This window comes from Vitis riparia, chromosome 10, assembly GCF_004353265.1.
Source record: "Vitis riparia cultivar Riparia Gloire de Montpellier isolate 1030 chromosome 10, EGFV_Vit.rip_1.0, whole genome shotgun sequence".
Taxonomy (NCBI): Eukaryota; Viridiplantae; Streptophyta; class Magnoliopsida; order Vitales; family Vitaceae; genus Vitis; species Vitis riparia.
In genome coordinates, this window is record NC_048440.1 from 20,212,801 (window position 1) to 20,239,820 (window position 27,020).

A 27,020-nucleotide genomic window follows, 5' to 3' on the forward strand; every position below is an offset into this window, starting at 1 on the left:
CGGGTCGCAAGATTACACAAGGTTGTTGCCCTTCTTTTTATTGTGTAGCAGCTTGTACACTCTATTTTAGGGTTGTATTTATTTATTTATTTATTTTTGTTAAGCTGACATCATGGGTTGGTAGTCTCGATTTGCTATGTGCTACAAGTTAGTAATGTCTTCTTTTGAGGGTCAGGCCTAACAGTTCACTAATCCTTGAGGTAGGTTTCTGCTAGGGTACCTATCTTTGGGTGAGTCGACTTTAGGTAGCTTCTTTACAAAGGTCGATCTTGATGTAAAGTTGACCTATATTTAGATGTACAACCCAACTTAGTGTTGACAAGTGTGACCTATGCCTAAGGGTATGAAGGTCAGTTTAGCAAAGAGATATTTCAAACTAAGATGACTAATATGGTTGAGTGGGGTTTTAAGTTAATGTTTTCTCCAAGGTTCTTAGAAAGGACACCTTGATATTTTTCTTGGTTATTTACCTTAACTATTTATTTTGTTAGATCATTAGTAAGAGTCTTTATTTTGGGATTACCTTCGTTTTAGGTTTTTAGTTGAAAGGTTTTTCAAACTTGAAGGTGGTAGTTTTTCACCACTTTTCTTTATAGGATAAAATAAATGATCTAAAAATCATAGAATAGATATGCTAAAGAAGACTTATCTGAACTTTGGCTGACCATTTGTTGAGGTGTATACGCAGGCTATCATCAAGATCATTCTCATGCACTTTAATGATTCCCCATTAAAGTTAGGTAAATTGGATGACCTCTTATGGCGTACCTAATTTTAAAGTTCCCACACTACTTTGAGGTCCATGTTCACTATATGCTACTAATGACTTTTGTAGCCTATTAACTCTACACGAGTGTCTTTGTCCAAACATGAGATCGTAAACAGGTTTCATCCCAAAGAAAGAGAGTTCGACACTGCCAACACATATGTGTTAAGCAGGTAGGAAGTTGGTCAATCTCCCAAGCAAGTTGAATCGAGATGCAACATGCCTTAGTTGGTTGGTTAGATAGAGATTCAATTGTCAATTTTAAAGATAGGTGTGTTGGTTGATAGATACAAGCAAAATTGCTTTGTTGGCCTTTAAGAATGAGGTACCCTTAGTTGCTCAAGATGAAGATCATCTATATAATGGAGGTGGAGATCATCTGGATTTTGGTACTATAGGCTTGTAACTAAGTCACTGACCATTTTCCAATGTGCAATAGATATCAAATCAATAGACTCTAGTTTTTGTACTTGCTTATCTTGTTATGTAAACATAGATATGACCAAGGACAATGAAGGGTAAGTCATAACATCTGTGGTTCAGGTCATGGAACCTCAAGCTCTGAAGTTACCTTGAAACCTAACCTCAACCAATACCTTTGAAGATAGGTACCTCAGTGGAAGACCACCATATAGTTGGTATATCATAAATTAGGCACCTTGGGGGAAGACCACCTCTAGATCATGCAAAATGTGAGGCCTAACCGTCAAAAAGTTAAGTTAACCATTTTTGGCATTTAGCAAAAAAAACTATTAATAGATCTTATGACCATGCCCATTAGTCACATTAGCAATAGGTTAAAGATAAACAACATAAAATGGAAAAACAAGAAGGAAGATAAAACCAAAGAAAAAAAATAGAAGAAGAAAATAAACTTTCGTATCTCCATTGAAGGATTTATCTTCCCTGTATGAAGAGAAAGAATATGTGTGGACCTGTATTTTTCACGTGGGTCCCCACTCAATCGGTGAGACTCGCTTTTATTAGTGACAAAATTAGTTTTGAAAAAATTGGAGTTGCCACTTATTTCATTTTATTTTAAAAGAGAAAATAAAACAAGAAAGAAAACCCTAAAGAAGTGACTCCATAGTTTTGGAAAAGCGTGTCTTTGAAAAAACTGAGTCTAGGTCCGAGGATCAGGTTACCTATTGGGAAGGTGCCTTTAAGAGGTAGCATCCCTTTAAGCCCTAAAGAGATCTTTATTGACTAAGTTGAGGGGAATGTGGCAATTAATCGATTGATTGAGAGCACCTAGGTAGACTAAGGTGATTTCCAAAAAATAACATGCTAAGCTAGAAAGTCAAATCATGATCATAAAGGAGAATCAAAGTGTGTACCTGAACTGCTTCTCAAGCACTATCATAAAACATCAGAGTTAGTATAGAAATATGGCACACGACATGTATTTAATCATAGTGAATGAAGCATACATCCAAGCACCTAAGGATCACATCAAGCATAAATAAGGCTCACAACAACATGCATGTTCATGGAATTCCGAAAAGTAGTGATAGATAGCGTACCTAGATAGCATGCATAATTTATAAGATTCCTAAAAAAAATGTTAGAGTGGTTAGGACAAGTATATATTATATAACACCTTTATTATGTCTAATATACAATGTCAAAGCCAAAATTGAGCTAAGATAAATCAAATGACTCCAAAAATAATAACAATTCCAAGTGAAGTAGAAAACCATCAACATACAGTTAGAAAAGGAAGCATTATAAAACAAATTTCTAAAAAATGGCTTAGAGTGGAATTTGATTATGAAAAATTTTAGGAAACAACTCCTACACATCTAGATCAACATATCGAAAACCAAACACTCATTCAAAGGACAGATTGCAGCAAAGACACCTAAAGGTTCTACAAAGTCCAGATTAGATAAGAAAAAAAAGTGACATGCATATACAATTTTTTTAAAAATAATAAATGATCACATAAAATCATACAAAAAATTACACACATAGTTCAAAGTGTTTATATTACATAACAAATGAATCCAGGGTCAAATAGTACTCAAAAATATTTTTAAAACACTCAAGCTAATCAGATGTCCAGAATCCAACATGCACAGTAGGTATGATTTTGAAAAATCATATCTCCATAAAAAGGCATATTTTTTAATATTTTATGTGCCTAAGATCAATTTCAAGAAGCCTAGAATTGAGAAAAAATATTGAATCAAATTTAAAAAGTCTTTTGGTATTTTATTTTTGCAAAAAGATCTCGGATGTCCAGAACTAGGTGAAAACAGAGCCCCCCTTAAGACTAGTTTATATCTTCTATTCTAGAATGGTTTTCTAACTCAAACGAAATTTTAAATTCAAGTTCAAAAAGTGGGGAAAATCATAAAAGTTTTGGAATTGTTTTTTTAAATATTCTAAAGTTGATAAAATGAATTTTAAAGCTAAAGGGTCAGTGGTTAAGTGAAAACTGGCGGCGATGGAGAGTTTTGAAAAAAATGATTTTGTGTAGGGGTTCCACCAATTCCCCAATTACTTTTGCACGAACTAATTCAATCAGTCCCATTATTTGGAACCATGAAGTTTGTTCATGCTTGATGAAATCAAGAAAACCATGAAGATTATCAAGAGAATGCATGCTAGAAGGAAAATTTGGCAGCAAAAGAAGAAGGTTTATTGAAAATGAGAGTTTTTATTGCCTAGAAGAAATGTAAAGATGGATTTTTAAAACTGGAATTTTTCAGTTGAAGATGGATTTGAAAATTCAATTCAAAATTGTAAATTCTCAATCAAAGAAACAAATAGAGGAATAAGAAGAGTAAGAGGTGTGCACCAAGGTGGCCATGCTGGGATAGAACCTGAGAGTGAGTTTGAGACTGTACTATTGGTGATTGTAGCTATTGCTAGATCCTCGTTACTTGAGTATTGCAGACCCGAGTCAAGAAGGGAACTGATAATGTGACTACAAGCGGATGTCTCATTTACTTACTACCTGAATTAAGGATGGGGCTTGCTAGGAATTCCTTGACTTGGTGTTGAATTATTCAACCCTACTGCTCCTTTGCATGATTTACCATTAATTGCATGAACTGATCCCAAAGATTCTTTATCATGGTTGAATAAGCGGATTGAAGCCATCTGTATCATTATTGCAAGGGCAACTAGCAGAGTACACACCAGCACCACCATTCTCTTCCTCCAAATCCCTTCAAGCTTCCTATTATCCTTTTCGGTTGTTGGCTGCTTTGCCATACCTTCCAAAACTACCTGAGGTATACAGGGTGGCTACTCCTTTTGGTCTCAAGGTTTTGGCACTGCAACATGAAACTGATTCAAGCAATCATTAATCTTCTTAGACTTCATCTTCAGTTCCACCATCTGATCCAATAACCTCTCACAAGCTGCATTTTTCATTGAAACCACCCCCTCCTCAATCAAAATACTCATAGTCAACAACACTCCTTCGTCATTTAAAGGATCACCTCCTTGACCTATGACAGTCTTCATAGCTTCAACTTTCATCTCCATGACCAACTTCATGTCTTCTTTTGATATACCCTCCAAGGGCTGCAAGTCAGTCTTGTTGCAGACAATGATGAGTGGTTTGTTCATAAACAAAGACTTGATGCTGTGAAAAAAAAAAAAAAAGAGTTGCCTGTGCAGTAATGCTGTACCCACATGAACCTGAGATGTCCAAGAAAAACAAGACAGCAACTCGTAGGTGTGCCAAAGCTGTGATACTACACATCTCAATAATGTTACGATCTTTAAATGGCCGACCCAATATCCCTAGTGTGTCTATCACTTAGTATCTTAGGTATTTATAGTCTGTGTGACCTACAAAGAGTGAATTCGTAGTAAATGCATAGGACTGAACATCCACATCAACCCTAGTGATCTTATTGATGAATGAACTCTTCCCACTACTCCCTGAAAGAGTCATTTTGTTGCCAAGGATAACAGCAAAAAAGTTGTCAACAGAAACATCTTCTCCAGTATAGTCCTTTGGTACACCTTCATAAACATCTTCACCATGTGGGCTGTTTATGATAATTCCAGGCCTAGGGTTCTCTTCATTGAATGAGATGTCATCATACATGAAAACAATGATGTTTTCATTTTTCAATCCACCTTCCTTCAAGAGTTGATAGGCATGGCAAATATCAGCCTGGTGCCTGGAATTCCAGTAGCCGTTAGACCCAGTGTTCTCATGCCACTCGTTGCTACCATCAATGATACAGTCTCCTTTCTCCAAGTAACTAGACAGGGTTTTAATGGCCTGGTCAACCGCTTAGAGAATAGACCTATCGGGTCTTCTGCAAACTTAGTTGGGGGTGAAGAGAGCCTTGTCTCTCTAAGCTGGTCCTTTAAGATGTGTGAAGAGAACCAAACTGGGCCTCCCAAGTTTAGGCCTTGTTTCTCAAACTTAGTATACAAGCCTTTAAGTTTGCCCTGTGGTGGGCTTATAAGCTTTTATCGTCTTTGGAGGGCTCGACAAATCATTGGAGTCTCCTGTCGACCCTCTAATAGCTTTCTTTATCCATGCCATTGCCAATCACTACGTTCTTTTCTATCTTGTCACTCTGAATCCAAGGAAATCGAGTACCCTATCAACCATCGTAGCCAACTTGCCCACCATGACGACCACTAATCTGAGTTCCATAATTTCTAGAAACCTGTGATGAACCAGATTTCCATGTTGCATTCCCAAATGTGCCAAAACCCATGTTGCAGTTTTCATTGGCACTAAACTAATCAACCTCACCATGGGCAGAGCTGTGTTGGACGCGTCTTCAAGGATCGTTAATTTAGTGGAAATGAACTACCGCCATTAGAAGTACATGAACTCATTTTCTGGTTTGAGGTATTTGAAGAAATGAACCACTTTATCAACATATGCATCTTTCTAGGTCAATCTTGGCAGCTCACTTGACAAGTTTATCCTTCCGAGGCTCGGGATTAGAAGGAGAGGCAGATGGTGGCCATGCAAAAGAGACGGCCCAGAGTGCAAAATCCCTTGGGTAAGTCGAGATGGTTTTAATTACACCAACAGTAATGAATTTGGGCCACAATCACCCATCTATCAATAGATCCTAACTGTACGGAATAACTTGACCCTTAACTAGAAAGCATGTTGCCACTGAAACGACTCCTTTCAAATGAACCCAACCCATTTTTGCAGTTTTTATATCCGACGCCTTTAGAGCTATGTAGTCAGAACCATCATTGCCCTTGAAGCTTCTTCCCGAATCTTCCGATCATGAGATTGTAGAGATTTTTCATTGTCGCAAGGATGAGGTCTGCTGATTAGGGAGAATGTCATTTAATTCCTCACCTCCATGGAAACAGTGTCTCTTCAGTCTTATTGTGACACATGCACGTGTGGGGGTACGCCAAAAGATAATCATGCATGCAGAAATTGCATACACGTGAGGCTATTCTCAGGTTTACTATCATCACTGACAGGCCTTGTTCCAAACAATGCTATTCTGTATTGACACGCTATGCCTTCTTAGCATTGTAATTATGTCGTGTCACATTTTCGTAATCAGAAAATGAACCTGAAGCCTCATTTGATTCTATAAGAACTGCAACTTTGCAAAAGCTGTAAAGTTTCTATGTACATTGCTCCCTAGTTCCTTGAAGTTTCTTCTCCTTTATCCAATTCCATTAAGCAAAAAGTCGATGACTTCCCTATTTGAATTTTTTAAATTCTCCATGATCACCCAAACACAGATACAAGATATATGTGTATATATATATATATATATATCAATTCATTTAAAACATGTCTTCTTCCACTTTGGAACATACCCGAGTCCATGATGCACTTGATGAAGAGGTACGGATCTTCTAAGGCTATAGAGGCACCACATTACTCTGTATTCTCCCAGGCAATGGGAGCGGGAGAGAACGGGTTCAATTCTATTAAAAAAGATGTGATATAAGAACAAACAATTTTTCTTATATTTATACCCTCTATGCCTTAGGGACCATACCCTTTGGACTATTAGGCCTCGCGAGTTTTAGGCCCATCATCTAAAACCCGTTATGGCACTGGGTTCTACACATAAGGTGGCCCATACTGTAGAAAACTGATACAAAACAAATACGAAAAGGCGAATAGCTTAGTCATGAACCATTGTTAAATATGTGTGAGTCCATATCTTAACAATTTCCCACTTAGACCACATATATTACAAAACAATGTTCATGATAGTACTTTATTGAGCTCATCTTACTATTCTATCTAAATATTCTTAAACAATCTGGTCTACTAATTATGCTAACATAGGATCAAAGCGGCCTTCATTAATCATAATTATAATTAGACCCATCAATGATCACAACATTAACAAAATTAGCAACATAGATCAAGTATGAATGTGTAGCATGGAAATTACATAGCATGTGATTTATAATATGTCTATTTCCAATTGGTCCTACTTTATGACTAAAAAATAGTCAAATTCCACTTTCAACACTTGATGCTAAACTGCTTCTGAAAGTCATTATTTTAATTCAGAGTATTCAAATACAATAGTCTTTAAAATCAAGGTCTGTAGAGATAACATAAACATAATATCACATCAAGAAAACAAAAACAAACTCTAAATACAAACTCCCACTATACTAGCACATCATCAATATGTACAACATGCACCCATATGTGTGACATGCTCATGATATACTTTGGGTGGCAAACCCTTAGTGAGTGGATCTGTAACCATGGAGTTTGTGCTTATGTGTTCAATTGATACTTGAAGACTTTGAACTCTTTCTTTCACAACCAAGAACTTAATGTCAATGTGTTTGGACTTTGACAAACTTCGGTTGTTCTTAGAATATAATTCTACAACCTTATTATCACAATTGATTCTCAATGGTTTCTCAATCCCATCAACAATCTGCAACTGAGTGATAAAATTCCGTAGCCATATCCCATGGTTTGATGCTTCATAGCAGGCTATGAATTCTACCTCCATGGTGGAAGAAGCAATAAGTGTTTGTTTAACACTTTTTCATGAAACTGCTCCTTCAGCCAACATGAAGATGTAGCCTAAAGTGGATCTCCTATTGTCAAGACATCCCACAAAATCGGAGTTCGAATATCCCACGATCTCTAAATGACTGGATCTACGATATGTGAGCGTATAATCTTTAGTTCTCTGTAAATACCGTATAACCGGTTTTGCCTTTTTCTAGTGATCCATACCTGGGTTACTCAAATATCTACCTAACATTCCAACAATGTACGCAATATCCGGACACGTACAAACTTGTACATACATAAGACTTCCTACTGCCAAGGCATAGGGAAACCTTTCCATATCCTTCTTCTCAAGTTCATTTTTCGGACATTGGTGCAAACTAAATTTATCGCCCTTTGCCACAGGCATGTCTCCTGGTACACAATTGCTCATGCCAAATCTACTCAACACTTTATCGATGTAGGCCTTTTGTGATAACCTAAGTATACATTTTCAATGATCCCTATGGATCTATATACCCAGCACAAAATATGTATTACCAAGATCCTTCATGTCAAATTTACTGGATAGATATCGCTTGGTTTCATGTAGGAGTTCCACATCACTACTAGCAAGTAGAATATTATCAACATATAGCACCAAGATAATGAATTTGCTCCCATTGAACTTGAGATATTTGCATTGATCAACGGTGTTCTCTTTAAAACCAAATGAAGTAATCACTTGATCAAACTTTCGGTACCATTGTCGAGATGCCTGCTTTAAACCATATATGGACCTTTTTAATCTGCATACAAGTTGCTTTGAATCATTAGACTCAAAGTTCTCTGGTTGCACCATGTATATTGTCTCATCAATGTTACCATTAAGAAACGCAGTTTTAATGTCCATTTGATGCAGCTCTAAATCATAATAAGCTACAAGTGCCATGATGATTCTAAATGAGTCTTTTGACGAAACCGGTGAAAAGGTCTCCTTATAATCAATCTCTTCCTTTTGAGTGAAACCTTTTGCGACTAGGCGTGCCTTGTATCTAATAATGTTGTCTTTTGAATCCCGCTTGGTCTTAAAAATCCATTTACAACCAATCGGTTTTACACCTTTAGGCAACTTTACTAGGTCCTAAACACCATTGTCTTTCATTGATTTCATCTCATCTGTCATGGCTTCTATCCACTTTTCCGAGTCAGAACTTTGTTTGACTTGACTAACTGAAATTGGATCGTCTTCCAGACCCATGTCAAACTCATGTTCCTGAAGATATACAACATAATCGTCTGAAATTGTACTTCTCATTTCTCTAGTGGATCTCCTCAGTGGCACTTGTACTTGAGGTTCTTGAGGCTGTTGAGTTACCTCTTCATGAACTTGAACAGGTTCCATAACTTGAGTAGGAGGAATCTCAAGTGTGTCCACAATCTTTGTTATTGGTTGTACATTTTGGATAGTGTCATCAAACATAATATGACCATGTCTAGTTGTAATAATAGGAATACTGACAGATTCCTCTTCAAAAACCACATTTCTTAATGGTTCTCTCCCACTTAACTCAACATCCTCAATAAATTTAGCATTGCCCATTTCAAAGAAGGATTTAGTTGAGGGGTCATAAAATTTGAAACCTCTTGACCTTTCAGAATACCCTACAAAGTAGCAATTCACTGTTCTGGAGTCCAATTTCTTTTCATTTAGCTTGTAAGGCCTAGCCTCAGCTGGACAACCCCAGACATGCAAATGCTTAATACTAGGTTTCTTGCCAGTCCATAACTCATATGGGGTTTTGGCTACTGCTTTGCTTGGGACTTTGTTCAAAATATAAACTATAGTTTTGACAGCTTCACCCCAAAGTGATTCTGGTAAGGTGGAATGACTGATCATACTTCTCATCATATCTTTAAGAGTACGGTTTCGCCTCTCTACTACACCATTTTGGCTTGGATTCCCCGACATGGTGTATTGAGGAACGATACCACACTCTATCAAATATTTGGCGAATGGCCCTGGACGTTGTTCACCGGATCCGTCATATCTACCATAATATTCACCTCCATGGTCAGATCTGACGACCTTTATTTTCTTGCTTAGTTGGTTCTCAACTTCAGTTTTAAAATTCTTGAACATATCCAATGACTGAGACTTCTCATGAATCAAATAAAGATAGCCATAGCGTGAGTAATCATCAATGAAAGTGATAAAATATTATTGTCCATTCCAAGAAGGAGTAGGAAATGGACCACAAATGTCCATATGTATCAATTCCAAGACGTTATCTCACCTGTTAGCATCCTTTTTCCTCATATTTGTTTGTTTACCCTTAATACACTGTCTATAGACTTGAAAGTCTGAGAAATCAAGTGGATCAAGAATTCATCTGACACAAGCCTTTGAATACGTTGATTTGAAATATGACCCAAATGCTTGTGCCATAACATTGATAAATTCTTATTTGTTAATTTTCTTTTAATGTCATAAGTACTTGAATGCAAGGTTTCATTTCCATTAGAGGCCTTTATATTCAATTTGTATAATTTGTCTGTTAGACTACATGTACCAAAAACATTTGAATTTAGATAAAGACTAACCATTCAATTTCTAAATGAACAATAATATCCAAATTTGTCCAAACATGAAACAAAAATTAAATTCCGTTTAAACGATGGTACTACAAAAGTCTCTTCCAAATCCAAAGTACATCCAGAGTCTACAGTTGGCATTTTCCACATAGATGTATCTTTCACCATCAGTTGGCATTCGGCTCCTTAGGCAACCCTGCATCGTGACACTTATGTGAGTAGTTGCACCCGTATCTATCCACCAAGTGTCAATAGGCACTATAGCTAAATTAATTTCTGAACAAACAAAGTTGAGAAGTGTACCTTTCTTTTCACGCCAAGCAGCCTATTTGGTACATGTCCTCTTCATATGACTAGCCTTCTTACAAAAGAAACAAGTGATCTCCTTATCTTATTTCTTATGCACTTTTTGCTTTGATGTTCCAGAAATGCAGTTTATTTTCCTTTATTGTCTCTCTTTCTTTTCTTGTCGGTACCAAATCCCTAAGATGTGGAAGCCAAGTGAGCACTTTCTATCGTTTCTTGTTTCAATCTCTCCTCCTCTTGTACACATTGAGCAATAAGCTCATTCAAAGTTCATTTTTTCTTTTGTGTGTTGTAACTGATTTTGAATGGACTAAATTGTGTAGGCAGAGAGATCAAGACCAAGTGCATGAGTATGTCTTTCAACAATTCTAACTTTAGTGCCTTGAGTCTAGTCACAAGATTAGACATTTCCATAATGTACTCCCTTATATTCTATTTTCCTTTGTACCACATGGAGACAAACTTACTAAGAATAGTGCTTGTCTCAACCTTTTTCGTTTGCAGCGAATCAGTTTGCTATCTAGTCCAAGAATGTCTTCGCTTGGGTTTCCTTAGGTATTGCGCCCCTTATAGCTTCTGGAATTGAGTGCTTCATTATCATTAGACTCATGCAATTGGATCACTCTCATTTTTCCATGGGAGACCTTTGCTCAATAGTGCTGGCACTAGTAAGGTCTGGAGGGCGATTTTTCTTAATGCATAGTCTAAATCCATGCACTCGAGCACAATTATAACGTGCTCCTTCCATTTCTTGAAGTTTGTGCCATTAAGCACAAGAATGTTATTAACATTTGCAAATATAGAAGATGTTGAATTCATAATAATAAAGCTCACAATCAGTCACATAAACATCATACACACATGAATAAATAAACATCATACAAGATACCTAGCACAAACATTAATATTCAGTCTTTGGACAAAAATATCAACTTGTAATTGGTATCCTTTTCAAAATTAATTCATAAATATTGACAATAAAATTGAAGCAATATGCTTGTCTTTGGACTGACATACAACATACAAGATATACTTAATATGTTGGATATTTATGACTACTTTATTTATTATTACATTAAAATAATCTTCCTTGGGGCCGATTATTTTATATAATAATAATAACATGTTTACATATTATAAAATAAATAAATTACATAATATAGGTCACTTTGGCAACAAATATACATAATTCATTTATTTTAAAATATTAAACACAAATATAGCAAGAAATAATTTAATTAAAATTATTTATTTATTTATTTATTTATTTATTTATTTATGCATAAACCCATGTATATAAGTATATCAATTGATGCATAAAACCATGTATATATATGTATATTTATACAAGCCTTGATACCAATTGATGGGAGAAAAAATGGGTAAATTCCGAAGCGAAGCAGAGCGATAGAATTTGTCATTTAAGCTTTTTTTTTTTTTTTTTGTGGGCAAACGATAGGTTGGGGGGTGCGGGGGGCAACGTCCCTCGCGATACGGTTCAGGGGTATTTTGGCTAATATTTTTTAAAGGGAATGGTCATGGACTATTGGGCTTTGGCCCAATTTTTTTTTATTATTATTATTCTTTATTCACTGCACCCCAAATGACCCAAGGTCACCTGTAGCCACGTCATCCACGACACCAAAATGGTGTTGGTGCAATCGTCCAACATCACCGGCAGTGACGCGACACGACGCTGCCAAACGACCCCAAGACAGAGGTCATCTTCTCCATTTGTCAACGACGCCAAGAGCGGCGTCACAAGGAGCCTGCAAATTATCTGAATCTTTTAAATTCTCCATGATCACCCAAACATAGATACATGATATATGTATTTATATATATCAATTCATTTAAAACATGTCTTCTTTCACTTTGGAACATACCCGAGTCCATTATGCGCTTGATGAAGAGGTATAGATCTTCTAAGGCTGTAAAGGGCACCACCTTACTCTGTATTCTCTCAGGCAATGGGAACAGGAGAGAACGAGTTCAATTCTATTAAAAAAGATGTGATATAAGAACAAACACTTTTCCTTATATTTATACCCTCTATGCCTTAGGGACCATACCCTTTGGATTATTGGGCCTCGCGAGTCTTAGGCTCATCATCTAAGACCCGTTATGGCACTGGGCTTTACACATAAGGTTGCCCATACTATAGAAAATCGATACAAAACAAATACGAAAAAAGCGAATAGCTTAGTCATGAACCATTGTTAAATATGTGTGAGTCCATATCTTAACATTCCCATTTAAGCAGAAAACGTTCTCATCTTTATCACAAACCCCTACATCTTTTGAGCAGTCCAGTCATCAATGATCAACTTTTCCGAATCACAAATCATCCCCTGATGTGCATCAATGCTTTTTCTCATCATGAGGAAAGCCTTGCTATTGTTGTTTCTGAAGATTTGACTCTGGTAGAACTCCATTACCACATATGTTCCCAGATTGGCAAGTGGGAGAGTTTGAAGCTCAAAATTCACATCCCTATTCTGCTTGATCTTTGTAGTCATAGATAACCATAGGGATGACCACCTTAAGCAAGGAGGCTAGGTTGGCATTTTCAATGGGCCGCCAGAATAAGAAAAACAGGGGAAGGTGCAAAAATGGGAAATGAATGAAACAGAGAGGAGAAAAAGAAAACAAGTAAAAACAAGAACATAGTAATGCCACATTTCATGCTTATTCAATGGGCTTGGAAAGGTGAGAGAAGTACAAGCAAATTCAAGCAAACAAAGATAACCACGATACTCATGTAAAGCATAGTAAATAATAAAAAAAAAAGAACATTTCATTCTCAAACCAAAATTAGGGAACTCCAAAGAAAAAGAAAGCTAACAACAAGAACCATATAAGCAATCTAGCACCAAAGCCAACAAACGTACAACCTCTATCCTTCTACACCCAAGCATCTAGGAAACTCAAAATCCAGTGAAGATTAATTTATAATAAGAAGATAATAGGGATGAAGGAGTTTATAACAAATGTGTCTGGCAAAGCCCTTCTTCCAGCAGGAAAATCCCCACTCGTGTGTGGTCTCAGATCTCTCTCTCTCTCTATTTTGCGTGCTTCCCTTCTCTTCCTCTAAAAACCATCCAAGAAGTCTTTCCTTCTCCTTTTCTTCTTCGCGTCCTAAAAAAAAATCTCTCCTTGAAATACTTTTTTTTCTTATATCTCTTCCTATAGCCTCTACACCCATTTGCTAGAGCTTTTTATAGCAATTTGAAGTCTTTCCCTCTAAGGAGTCTTCCTCCCTCCTAACTCTCTATTTCACGTAAAGAGTCCTATCTTCTCTAAAAACTGCTCCATTGGTAGATTTTCCTATAAAAAAAACTTCAAATTATTAAATTAAATAAATGAATAAAAGATAAATAAATAAAATAATAAATAAGTTAGGGAATGATAAAATAATAATAATAATAGATTAATGAATAAATAACAAGATAACAAACAAATAAATAAAATAAAATAACTAAATAAATAAAAGCAATTGACAATAATAATAAAAAATATAAATAAATAAATAAATAAGATAAATGAGCCATGCAACCAAACAAGTCACGCTAAGAATGTCTAATGGGTCAAGTGTGCCCAAATGGGCCTAAGGTAGTGCCTAATGGGCCGGGTATACCTATACAAGCCTAGGGTGAGACTAGGTAGACCCAACTAAGTCTAACCTAAAGTGCACCTAAGTGAAGCCTAATCTAAACTTGAAAGGCAACCAAAGTCATAACGTGGAACCGGATAAACCCCTAAACCAAAGTTTCCAAAGTGGCTCAGAAAAGGTAAGCTACACGAGTAGTAATGGGCCATCAAAGAAACACTGTGAAACATTGGAAGTAAACTTAAAGACATGTACTAAAGGGACAAAATGGAAGGTCTACAATATGCTATTTCAATTTGTATTTGATTTTCTGAAGCTTCAAAGCTTGTTTTTTCTTGAATATCATGCAAGACATAAATAAGTGAAAAGAAAATTTTTCTAAGGGAAAGAAATAAAGGAAGACTTCCCTAGAAAGATTCAACTTCACTTTCGATTTTTCACGATGGCTTCTTGTTCAAGCTAAGCAAGGCTTAGACATTCCCATGGACGACGCCAAATTTGGAATCGATTTTTCCTGATGAACTTTGTGTTTCTCGTCATCTCTTTTACAACAGGCTGGCTTGCCCTTTATATAATAGTGTTCGTTGACTTTTTTGGGTCAGTTATGACGGTGTTTGTAGCCTTTTAGCTAAATTCCAAGTCAAGAAACACAAGCTTTGTCAGTGCAAGCATCCCAATGATCAGGTGGGGATTTATGGTGGTACCTTTGGTGGATGGCACCAAGGGAACATCTCTTTTCTTTGATGTAGGGTTGGAATGAGCTGCATCATTCGAGGACTACTTGGGGCGGTATGTACCTATTTTTTGTATCACCAGTCACCTAAATTTTTGTCTACTGTACCCAGTGACTGTGGTTTTGTGAAATAGAAAATCATGTGGACAAGTTTGACACGTCTTTGCTGAACCAAAAGCTGACATTCTCATTCACATACATGCACCATTAACACCAGATCGGATCCATGGAGTTTCAGGAATCAAAAGACTTTGGCTTTATCAAATCGATTGAATATCCTTTTCACCTCTTTCCATAGAAGTTTTTAAGAAAATCATCACTCGAATTTCTAGATTTCACCCACCAAAGTCCTACTCTCATCGCCCACACACCCCCCCAGCCCCCACACCTATACAATAGATTCACAATTTTTGTTTAATTTTTTTCTTCAAAATTTTCCTCCTACTTTCCTTGATTCCTACCCCCAGTGGCTACCTCTCATATTTAATCAATCAAAGTGCTAAGATTTAATTAATAAAAAAGATGAAATCAGACAAGGTTTGGTTTTGAGTGGAGTCATCAAAGACGCGTTTTGAACAAGCTGATAGGGGCGGGAGTGGCCGCACACCAGCCAAAACTTTGGCTTATCAATTTTCCACAGGAGGATAAGAATAAACTACCATAACTTGGAAGAATAGATATCTGCGGTACTGTCGGTCAAGTATGCTGCTTGTAAATGAGTTAATTGGGACAGATGTGGTTGAAGGCACGCCAGGAAATCGACCAGTCAACGTGCACTCTTGCTGGCATTAACAACTGTGCATCATCAGTGGGCAGTTTTTAAATTCAAATCACTACATATCTAGATCAACAAAAACTTTGGAGCATTCCCAAGCCAAACTTCTTATCTTAATCCTTGAACAATGATGACGTTTGGGATATCACACGAGTATTCAAGAAAGCAAAAATCAAGATCGATTTGATATGCAAAATAAATGGAGTCATAGAAATTGATCTGGAACAAAGAAAACAAAGAAGAGTCACATTTCAACATATATAACCTGCATCCCCACAACACTAACGAGGGTGGAGCTCAGAAATTGAAGCATCATTGACGGACAAAGCATTATCAGAAGACCTAGTTGCCCCAGAATCAGAGTCCTGCAGCAAGGGTGCCTCTGTGTCCATGCTACTGTGCATAAAAAAAGCAGGTTGTGAAGGTAATGGGAGAGTGATAGAGTAGCTACTAAGCATGAGAACAACTGAAGCCATTGTGGGTCTGTCAGCTACATTTTCTTGAACACATAACAACCCAATATGCATGCATCTCATAATTTCATTTCTTGAGCCCGAGCTCACCGAAGGATCTATCAAATTCGAAGCTGACCCATCCCTCCAACTTCTCCATGCCTGCAATAATTTGACAATGTACACATGCAATGTCAAAGATAGTTTTTTAAGCCTTTCAATTTTGTGTGCTTTACTAGCTAGTCTAATACTTCTAGGAAATGATTTATTTACCGTAGATATTCATACTTACAAAGCTTATAAGGTCTTCCACGTTCTCCCCATTGCGGAAACAATAGTTCTTTTGACCACTAATAATTTCCAAAACCAACACACCAAAACTAAAGACGTCTGACTTAACTGAGAAATTTCCATGCATTGCATATTCTGGAGCCATATATCCACTGCATATTATAATTAATTAGATCAATTTCATTTTTGATAATAGAATTCGTGATTATATTAGGAGATATAATGAAATATACAAGGTCGTCATAATTGTTAGTTGTAGCAAGATTTTAATACTTACTAGGTTCCCACAATCCTACTCGTATCACCTTGAGTTTGATCCAATGAAAATAACTTTGCCATACCAAAATCTGCAATTTTAGGATTCATTTCTTCATCTAGCAAAACGTTACTGGCTTTAAGATCACGATGAATAATTCGAAGTCGGGAATCTTCATGGAGATACAAAAGCCCTCGAGCAATGCCAACTATAATTTTGTAACGAATTTCCCAATGTAATTGTGAACGCTTAATAGGATCTGCATATTTGTAAATATATGTTATTGGAATGAACTATATGCACTTAACTTGATCATTCTCTACTTAAAAGATTTCAAAAGAAATGATTCAATTTAAATACAAAATTTGGGCAACAGTTAAAACATACCGAATAGAAAATGATCTAGACTTGCATTAGGCACAAACTCATAGATGAGAAGTCTTTCTATTCCTTCTAAGCAGAAACCTCGGAGTCTAACCAAATTCCTATGTTGAAGTTTGGCCACTAATAAAACCTCATTCTTGAATTCTAATTCTCCTTGTCCAGAACCCTTGGACAATCTTTTCACAGCTATATCTTGTCCATTGGAAAGTGTACCCTGAAATATATCATAACAAACTATAATATTTAAGACACTTAAAATAAACTCTTAAAGAAATTTAATTGCTTGAGTTAAGATTGTTATTATTTTTTCATATAATGGTATGTTTAATTACCTTGTAAACAGCTCCAAATCCTCCTTGTCCAAGCTTATTAGAATCAGAAAAGTTATTTGTTGCATTCCTAATAGGACCAAGGTTGAATTGCAAGGATTCCACGCTCAAAATTTCATCCTCAGCTTCACAAGACAAGTGTAATGAAGTAAGTGCATCTCTAGTACAATGGAACTTTTATCGGAGTGTTTGGCTGCATTTTCATTTCTACTCAACTCAAAATTTTGCATTTAATAGCTAGAACTTAATTATTCCTCATTAGAAAATCTCATTCTTAAACAGTGTTTAGTAAACTAACTTAATGACTTAAAATAACTTAATAATTTAATTTAAATTATTAAATAGATTAAATATGTTTGATAAAATAATTATAACAACTTTAAACTTATTTTTAACTTTAAGAATTAAGTTAAAATAATTAACTTATTTTTAATTTAAAATCTTTTTATCCCATTTGCCCACATTAGTGGTGGTATACTTTACAATTATGATTTCGTATTTTTTTTAATTTTTTATAGTTATTTTATGTAATGTATCATGCAGCAATCAAGATAGAATGATTTTATGAATATATTTAAGATGTATATATATATTTTGTAAGGAGATAAGTTCTTTTAGGGGAAAAAGTAAACTTAAAAAATTCATGTTTTAAAATTAAGTTCTTAGATGTAATTTTATTATTAAAAATTTAAAATTATACATAAAAAATAAAAAATAAAAAAATCATGAAAGATGCAACCAATGGTTGAAATGACTTTGTGAATCTCATTCGAAACTGGGAAAGGAAGTCTACTGTTTTTGAAGAATTTGAGAAGATTTTCAGCATTTCTTTTTTTGCTTTGGAAACCGAATAAATATATGACTTCTTTTTTCCCTTGCAAACATAAGCTTTAATTTAATCCAAAGGTGGACTTTAAAAACTAATATATAAGTCTTCCCATCATTCTTGCTGAAAATAAGAGAAGTGCTTTTATTTTTAAATTGTTATTGGAGAACAGTTGTCTCTTGTCATTTTTCGAGATGATGATGATTTCAATTGCAAGAAGCAAAGTCAACAAAAGATAATGCATGTTTAACTTACTTCTAACGCTTTCCCTTGATCGCCTCCTTTTTAAAAAGCAGCAGATGAAGGTGATGAGCATTACAGAAATAACAGCTGAGGGAACAACAATTAGGACCACTGTCCGGGAGGTGTTGCTTTTCTTTCCTGCAGAACCCACATATTTAGAGATCCCTTCATTAATTATTGAATTCTTAATTTTCTCTCAGCGGAAATAGTAAAGAATAATACAACATATTACTTTTCTTTTCTTTTTAACATAAGGATCCATTATTTTCCCCTCTACAAATGGTTAATTTGAAAATTTTTGAGATTTATAATTTGTATCCAAGTAACAATACTGAAGAGTCTCCATCTTCTCATGGATTGTTCGGTTTTGATGGGTGCTCAAGTTGGGTTAACTCAACTTAATCCAACCAAATTAGAGATCAAGGAGAAGTGGTTTATGAGAGTTGGAACTATTAAAAACGGCTCAAAAACCATCCAAAAAAAAAAAGTTTATAGAGTACTCAAAAAGAAAAATTATTTGGAAAAGAAAGTAATAAACTTGAAACAAAATGGTTCTTGATTATAGTGTGAATCCATTTATGACTTGAAACGAAAAAATTGAATTGTCAAATAACTTTTTTTGGATCTTAAACAATTTTAAAAAAGATAATCCGAAATCTTTATTAACAATATTATTATGCTTTTAAGTCATGGTTCTATGACAAAAAACAAAAACTATTCTAAATTGGCCTTAACCTTATAAATATCAGGAAGCAAAACTATGACTTCTCTTCTACCCCGTGGAGAACGAGACGATCACAGAAGACTTGAATGAGGGTTGAGGACTGGGCAAGTGACAACTACAACAATTCGCTACACTTTGTAGAATCATTTTGCTTAATTTGAATAGCGAATCATAAACTCAATAAGATTTAGAACATGGAGATAGAGACTAATTAATACCTAACTTTTACAATCAAGGATCTACTCAATCATGGAATCAATTAAATTTCAAGCATGGAGATAGGGATACGTACCTTGTGTAGAGGTGGTATTAGCCAAAGGCGGTGGAGCAAGATCAGCTGAGGGAGGAGAAGGTGGGGGTGTTGCTGCTGGTGGGGGCGCGTTAGCTGCAGTAAACTCGTAGAAACGGTATGTTTCAAATCTCAAATTACAGCTGGGTTTAATAACTCTCCCTCCTTTTTTGCTATCACAACAATTTGGAATTTCATTGGTAGCCCCCTCTAAGCAATCACGGCAAGACGACTCGGACAAATCAGGAGTGCACTGCATAAGCCCATATATGGTTACGAAACTCGTAACATTTGCTTCTCCAGTTGCGAACTTGTGACGCGAATCTCCGGACGCAGCTTTGCTTCGGAGGCTGGCCATCAGGTTTCCCAGAACCTGATTGAAATCTTTCACATTGGAGGCGTTTTCAGGGTTCCACATGTAAAAGGAGAGCGAAGTTTCGGCTTTTCCGAATATGGAGTTATTGGAGTATCGCAACATACATTTATCGTACCATCCTATTGCCTCCTTCTGGTTGGGACAGAGCTGAGTGAGTTGAATCCTAGAGTCATTGACACAACTCCGGCACGCGTCTGTTACTACGTCTCCTCTGCAAAGTGCGATTGCGTTAACTTTGTCGGAGTTCTGGCCGTAGGAGAAATTGTAAAAGCCATAATCTATTTCGTTGTTTGAAGAGAGAGAGGAGAGGAGGGCGTTGAGGTTTGCCTCGTAGGTGCTGTTATCGGTGTAATTACCAACACTGTCTGAGCAGACGTGGTAAAGGAAGTCTGTCTGAGCAAGGACTGTTACACCAAGAAGGTGAAGTATGAGGAAGGGATAAAGGAAGAGAAGCAATCTTGGAGGATCCATTATCGTCACCTTTCCAACCATTAAATTCATAATTTGTAAGATGGATGAGTTCTTCAATCCACTTACACAGGCTTTTTGTATTTCAATGCCGTGCAGTCTGTAGAATTGCAGAGGTACCCTTTCATAAATGGCACCAATGGATAGGTGAAGAAGGAAGAAGGCAGGAGAGAGTGGTTACAAAGATGCCATTGCTTCTACTTTTCAAACCGTACGAGGTGACTTTCTGCCGCCTACGTTGAAAAAAGAAAAGTTCCATCCATGGCTTCGTTTTGGCGCTATGTATCAAAAATAGAAAGATCCATTCAATCAAACCAAACCAAACCAAATTGACATTAAGACATCCTTGTTATCTTATAATTGTTCAATATTTTATAAGCTTTATATATATATATATATATATATATTATTTATATTGCATAACTCTAGTTAGTATTTCATTATTAGCATATTATTGATCAAATTAATTTTTAAATATATTTATACTTTTGAGTTAGATATTTTAAATATATTTTGAAGTTTAAATTCAAATTGATTTTAATTACTTTTAAAAATAAATTAAACATAAAACCTCAATTAATTTGCATTAGACCATCTAAATGGAATCAAATTTGGTTTAGTTCAATTTTTTCATCATTAAAACATTAATTTGATTTATTACTTTATTTTGTAGAAAGGAAAGTACTAAACTTGAATTTTCAAAGCAGAAGAACGCATCAATTGTCTGAAAATACAAATTGAGTCTGAAACTTAGACTAATAATAAATGGGTTACACACTTCCGTAGCTTTGTGTGTATTTTGATGCCTTCCATGAAAAGTCTTCTCAGTCATGTCTTTATCAGTATCTTACAATGCTAGCAACCAATTGATTTTTTCAACCACCAGACTTTAATGCGGTCATGATCGTCCTTGGAAACTCGAGATCTCATATTTAATGGATGGGAATGATTCAACAAAGTAGATTGGGATTGGACTGGTTCAAATATATAGGGAAGACTCATAATCAAAGGGCAATATTTATTTAATTACAATGCTTATTTGTAATATTTTTAATAAATTGTGTGCTACTTGGAGTCAGAAAATTAAGTCATTTGTTGAAAATATTTATTGTTAGATTATAGTAAATTTCTAATACAATTTAATTTCATATACTAGTCCAAAATCCGGGGTGTAATTTAAATCATTAGAAATGGATTAAAAGTTTTAATAATATTGGTTTAAGAATTATTAACAATACAGATTAGCTAAAAGTTGAGTAATTCATGCAAGAAAAAATCCTTGGCTTTTTCTAGTAATGTTTTTAAAAATAATTTCTGAGAATATTTTTTAGAAATGGTTTTTAATTTTTTTTAGAAATAAAATAAAATTTTAATTTATTTTTCATTAACGAACTATGCACTTATGTGTAATGAAAAGCTTTCAAGATAATTTTCATATTTTAAATTATTTCATTAGACAATATATTTTGAAAACAATTTTTTAAAAAAATTAATTTTAGTAAAAATTTTATAAGTTGAACATATCTATCAAATTAAAAACAGTGTGAAGCTGGATTTGAAAAGCTTTGGAAGAAGCAACTGGCTCCTTACGATACGTTCTAATGGGAAAAGGGCGCATAGAAAGGCAGTTGGAGAAACTTTCTAATTATAAATAAACACGTCCACGAAAAGAAGAAATGTGGGGCCGCATTGTTGGTCAGTTCATCCTCCTTTCGGCTTCCTACGTTAAGATGATCGAAATCTTAAAAGAATAATTCATAAGCCCTCAATTTTTGCACCCGACTGGTAGCTTCCCGATTAATAATCACCCCACCCATGAATCTTCCTTATGAATCACATTCCATTGAGGTCACTTATTCGTAGGTTTTTTACTACTGTACAGTCAAATTTGTCCTCTTCTTTCCAAAGCTAGCTGTATGTGGCGTTTCACATTTAGTTAATCAAATTTTCTCATATTTAATTAGCAAAAAGGGTGAAATTAATAGAAGAGAGATCTGATTGGGACTGGACTGGTGATCAAAGATGCGGTCTGAATACGCTGATAATGAAAGGAGTGATTCCACACATACCACCAATTTGCTGAATACTTTCCAACGTGCCGTGAATAATGGTGAGCTTTGACTATTATTATGAAAAGAACAGAAAGAATAGAATGGACCCCTTCAATGAATACTTTTCAAATCCCCGCAATAATAGAAACCTCAGCAGCAGGAGAGACATTGATAAGAGAATTAACTTCATATCATTTTTAAATGTGTGCTAAATGATATTTTTACTTTAATTTGTATGTAAATTAAATGACATTTACGGGAATATTTATTAGATTATATAATTACAGACTTAATTATATTTCAGATAAAAAAACAAATCTCACCTAAATTTTTGTCCACCGTACCCTATGATTGTGGTTTTGTCAAATAGAAAGTCATGAGGACAAGTTTGACACGCCTTTGCTGAACCAAAAGCTGACATGCCCATTCACATACATGCACCAACACGAGGTCGGACCCATGGAGTTTCAGGAATCTAAAGACTTTGGCTTTATCAATCGAATATCCTTCTCGCCTATTTCCATACAAGTTTTTAAGAAAATGATGACCCAAATTTCTAAATTTGACCCACCCATGTCCCGCACTCTCATCGCCCCCCATTTCATAGTTAATTTTATGCATCCCATCGAGCCACCACACCAATACGATAGATTCACAATTTTATTTAATTTTTTCTTTCAAATTTCTCCTCTCATTTTCCTTGCTTCCTACCTTTGGTAGCTACCTCTCGTATTTAATTAATTAATCTAAGTGCTCATCTTTAGTTAATAAAAGTGATGAAATCAGAGGAGGTTTGGTTTCGACTGGAGTGGTCAAAGACGCAGTTGGAACAAGCTAATTGGGACAGGAGTGACCACAGTCCAGCCAAAAATTGGCTGGTCAATTTTACACAGGAGTATAAGAATAAATTAACATATATAGCTAGGAAGAATAGTTGAAAGAATTTAAAGGGAGTGAATTCACATCAAAAGAATTCAAAGAATATTGTGAAAATTATGAAATTCGTCAACCTTCAACGGTTTCACATTCCTAATAACAAACTAACATAGTTGAAAGAAAAAATAGAATTATTCTTGACATGACTTCAAGTATGGTGAAAAGTAAAAAGATGACGTGGATGACAATAAAAACAATAGGGAAGGATAACACATGAGAACTAAAATCCCTTCCAAAAGAGAAAAAGGTAATTGGAGTAAGATAAATGTATGAGACATAGGAAAATGCAAAATGGGAAGTAGAGAGACACTGAACATGATTGGTGACTAAGGGATACAAGCTCAATAAGGTATCCACTATGCGAATAACAAATCAATGATTGCATAGTCAAAAAAATCTAATTTTCCATGGTCGAAGTAAATACATAAAAACTAAATATCATTTTATTAGAGAATACATTATGAAAACAGAAATGTAATTAAAATTTACAAAATCTCAAAATTAGATTGCTAATATTTTTATCAAACCTCTCAAATTTGAAAATTTTAGAAGGTTAAGAATGCTACTTGGAGTCACAAATCCAGTTTAAGAAGGCATGTTGGAAAATTAAACTTGATTTAGGAACTTTTTAACTATTAGAACTAGATTTAGTCTCTAAAAATCAAGGGAAAATATTTTGTTTTAAGTGATTATTTTAGTTTCTATTTTTAAGTTGCCAAATCCTAGAAGATTCATATGTTCTATTATTAGGAGCTAGGTTCTATTTAGCTAAGTGTGAGTATGATAAATAAGAGTGTAATATTTGAAAAAGAGAGTTGTGGAAGATAACAAAGTTTAATTCTCCCCCATTTTTATTTTCTTTTGCAATTGTTTGCATTTCTCTTTCAACCTTAATACTCCAACCAATTGATATAAAAAATTATGCATATCCAACAAGTATTCGAAGCAAAAATCAAGACTAGTTTGATATAAAAAATAAATCATGTGGTAGGAATTGATCAGGAATCAAGAAAACAAGAAGAGTCACACTTCAACATAACTTTCACCTCTATAACATTAACGAGGGCGGAGCTCAGTAATCGACGTCTCATTTATGGACACGCGTGCTGAAACATTATTAGAAGAATTGGTTACCCCAGAATTGGATCCCTGTAGCAAGGGTGTCTCTGGGTTCGTGCTACTGTGCATGAAGAAACCAGGTTGTGAAGGTAATGGGAGAGTGAGAGAGTAACTACTAAGCATGAGAACAATTGAACCCATGGTTGGTCTATCAGCTACATTTTCTTGAACACATAACAACCCAATATGTATGCATCTCATAATTTCACTTCTTGAACCGGACTTCATTGAAGGATCTATCAAATTTGAAGCTGACCCCTCCCTCCAACTTCTCCATGCCTGCAATAGTTTGATAATGTATACATAAAATGCCAAATAAAAGGTTTAAGCCTTTCAATTTTGTGTGCTTTACTAGTATGCTATTTCTAGGAAATGACTAATATAACATATAGATGTTTATACTTACAAAGCTTATAAGGCCTTCCATATTCTCCTCATTGCCAAAACTAGCATTCTTTTGACTGCTGACAATTTCCAAAATCAACACACCAAAACTATAGACATCGGACTTAACTGAGAAGTTCCCACGCATTGCATACTCAGGAGCCATATATCCACTGTATATTGTAATTAATTAGATCAATTTTATTTTTAATAATAGAATTCATGATTATATTAGGGGATATAATGAAGTATTTGCTAAGATTTTGAGATTGCTTTGCTAAGACACAAAGATAGCTAAGCAATATATAATTTTATCACCAAAAAAACAAATGTAAAAATATATAAGGTCATAATTTTTAGCTCTACCAAGATTTTGATACTTACTAGGTTCCAACAATCCTTTTCGTATCACCTTGAGTTTGATCCAGTGAAAACAACCTTGCCATACCAAAATCTGAAATTTTAGGATTCATTTCTTCATCTAGCAAAATGTTACTAGCTTTGAGATCACGATGAATAATTCGAAGTCGGGAGTCTTCATGGAGATATAGAAGTCCTCGAGCAATGCCTACTATAATTTTGTAACGCCTTTCCCAATATAATTGTGAACACTTGATAGGATCTACGTATTTGTAAATGGATGCCATTAGAAAGGACTATAAACTCTTAACTCCTTCTCATGGAGGTAAAAGATTATAAAAAAAAAAAAAAAAAGATCAGAGTACATATGAAACATAGGAGGAAGTTAAATCATACCAAATAGAAAGTGATCAAGACTTGCATTAGGCACGAATTCATAGATGAGAAGTCTTTCTGTTCCTTCTAAGCAAAAACCTAGGAGTCTAGCCAAATTTCTATGTTGAAGTTTGGCTACTAACAAGACCTCATTTTTGAATTCTAGTTCTCCTTGTCCAGAACCCTTGGACAACCTTTTCACAGCTATATCTTGTCCATTGGAAAGTGTACCCTGAAATATATCACAACAAAGTATAATATTTGAGACACTTCAAAGCAAGTCTAATTGTCTAAAGGAATTTAGTAATTTGAGTTGAGATTTTTTTTCCCCTTATAATGGCAATGTTTCGTTACCTTGTAAACAGCTCCAAATCCTCCTTGTCCAAGCTTATTAGAATCAGAAAAGTTATCTGTTGCATTTCTAATAGAACCAAGGTTGAATTGCAAGGATTCCACTTCCAAAATTTCTTCCTCAGCTTCACAAAGTTAACACACAAGTGTAATGAAGTAATTAAGTGCATCTTTATACAGGAGTAACATAAATACAGGGGAGCTTTAATTGAAGGGTGTTGGGCTGCGTTTCAATGTCTACTCAACACAAAATCTTGTATGAATAGCCGGAACTTCATTATTCCCACTTACAAAATCTCATTCTTAGTCAGTCCAAAAGCAACAGCACTGTGACTGTCGCTTTTTCATTTTTTTATTTTTATTTTATTTTTTAAACTTCTTGAGGATACTAGTTCCAGCAAAAAATGGAAAGCAACTTAATTTTTAAATAACAAGTAATAAGGGTAGTTCATTTGAACTTACTTTCATCTTTGTCTTTTGGCTTTCTCATTCTCAAAAAGATGCAGATGCAGATGCAGATGCAGGAGATGAGTATTACAGAAACAACAGTTGCTATAACAATGATAACTACAGTTCGCGTTCTGTTACTTTTTCCTGCAAAAACACAAATTTCCTCTCATCAAATTTCCTGATGCTGAATTTTGGAATTGCTTTATCTAGTGAAGAGTTAGCATGCATCATGGAATTTTGTCACACTAATTCAATCAGGTCTCTTTATTTCCTAATTAAAATTAAAGAAATTAGGAGTCGTATGGGCGAATAAGAGTGGAATAAATTTTGATCCTTAATAATGATTTTTAATTCATATATCATGTCACCCTATTTATAGAATGAGCATCCACGTATCCAGAATATACTGATCTTCCATACTACAGATTTAAGGCATGGCATAGCAGATTGCAGTTCACCAAAAACAGAAGCTAGACCAGTAATTTAAAGCTTTAGACTGCTAAGAAATTCAGTAAAAGAAAACAAGAGCACATTCTTGTCTAGCTAGCAATGAGTTTGTTTCATTTTAGTTGTACTCAAAATTGAGAGTGGGGTCTCCACCTTGATCGGTTTTCTTCCTTTGAGGAAGCTC

The 27,020-nt window shown here is 35.1% G+C and overlaps 2 protein-coding genes across 4 annotated transcripts in view; both read right to left on the reverse strand.

The window, feature by feature from the left end:
* LOC117923564 (putative receptor-like protein kinase At4g00960) overlaps positions 1 to 27,020 on the reverse strand; it is a 54,734-nt gene that overhangs the window by 26,581 nt on the left and 1,133 nt on the right. Inside the window, exons 2-7 of one of the 3 annotated variants that reach the window (XM_034841908.1) lie at positions 26,402 to 26,533; positions 25,943 to 26,064; positions 25,610 to 25,820; positions 25,238 to 25,475; positions 24,876 to 25,026; positions 24,290 to 24,748 (exon numbers count right to left, since the gene is read on the reverse strand). In XM_034841908.1, the coding sequence (XP_034697799.1) occupies positions 24,407 to 24,748; positions 24,876 to 25,026; positions 25,238 to 25,475; positions 25,610 to 25,820; positions 25,943 to 26,064; positions 26,402 to 26,533 (1,196 nt within the window). In that variant the 3' untranslated portion in view covers positions 24,290 to 24,406. Of the gene's footprint in view, positions 1 to 24,289; positions 24,749 to 24,875; positions 25,027 to 25,237; positions 25,476 to 25,609; positions 25,821 to 25,942; positions 26,065 to 26,401; positions 26,534 to 27,020 lie in introns of those variants that run through there. The other 2 variants (XM_034841912.1, XM_034841910.1) reach the window with 2 other exon arrangements.
* On the reverse strand, positions 15,882 to 20,554 carry LOC117923557 (putative receptor-like protein kinase At4g00960). The gene is made up of 7 exons (XM_034841901.1): positions 19,523 to 20,554; positions 18,519 to 18,644; positions 17,441 to 17,562; positions 17,112 to 17,322; positions 16,746 to 16,983; positions 16,470 to 16,620; positions 15,882 to 16,339 (listed from the first exon to the last, which is right to left on the reverse strand). Exons 1-7 carry the CDS (start codon positions 20,394 to 20,396, stop codon positions 16,007 to 16,009), a joined length of 2,055 nt encoding a protein of 684 aa, XP_034697792.1. The 5' UTR covers positions 20,397 to 20,554; the 3' UTR covers positions 15,882 to 16,006.

Coding starts and splice junctions, on each gene's coding strand:
- LOC117923557 (XM_034841901.1), bottom strand. CDS start 20,396: ATGAATTTAATGGTTGGAAAGGTGACGATAATGGATCCTCCAAGATTG. Junction 17,323..17,440: donor GATTTGGAGCTGTTTACAAG/GTAATTAAACAT, acceptor GATATATTTCAG/GGTACACTTTCCAATGGACA. Junction 16,621..16,745: donor AGTAGGATTGTGGGAACCTA/GTAAGTATTAAA, acceptor TATAATATGCAG/TGGATATATGGCTCCAGAAT.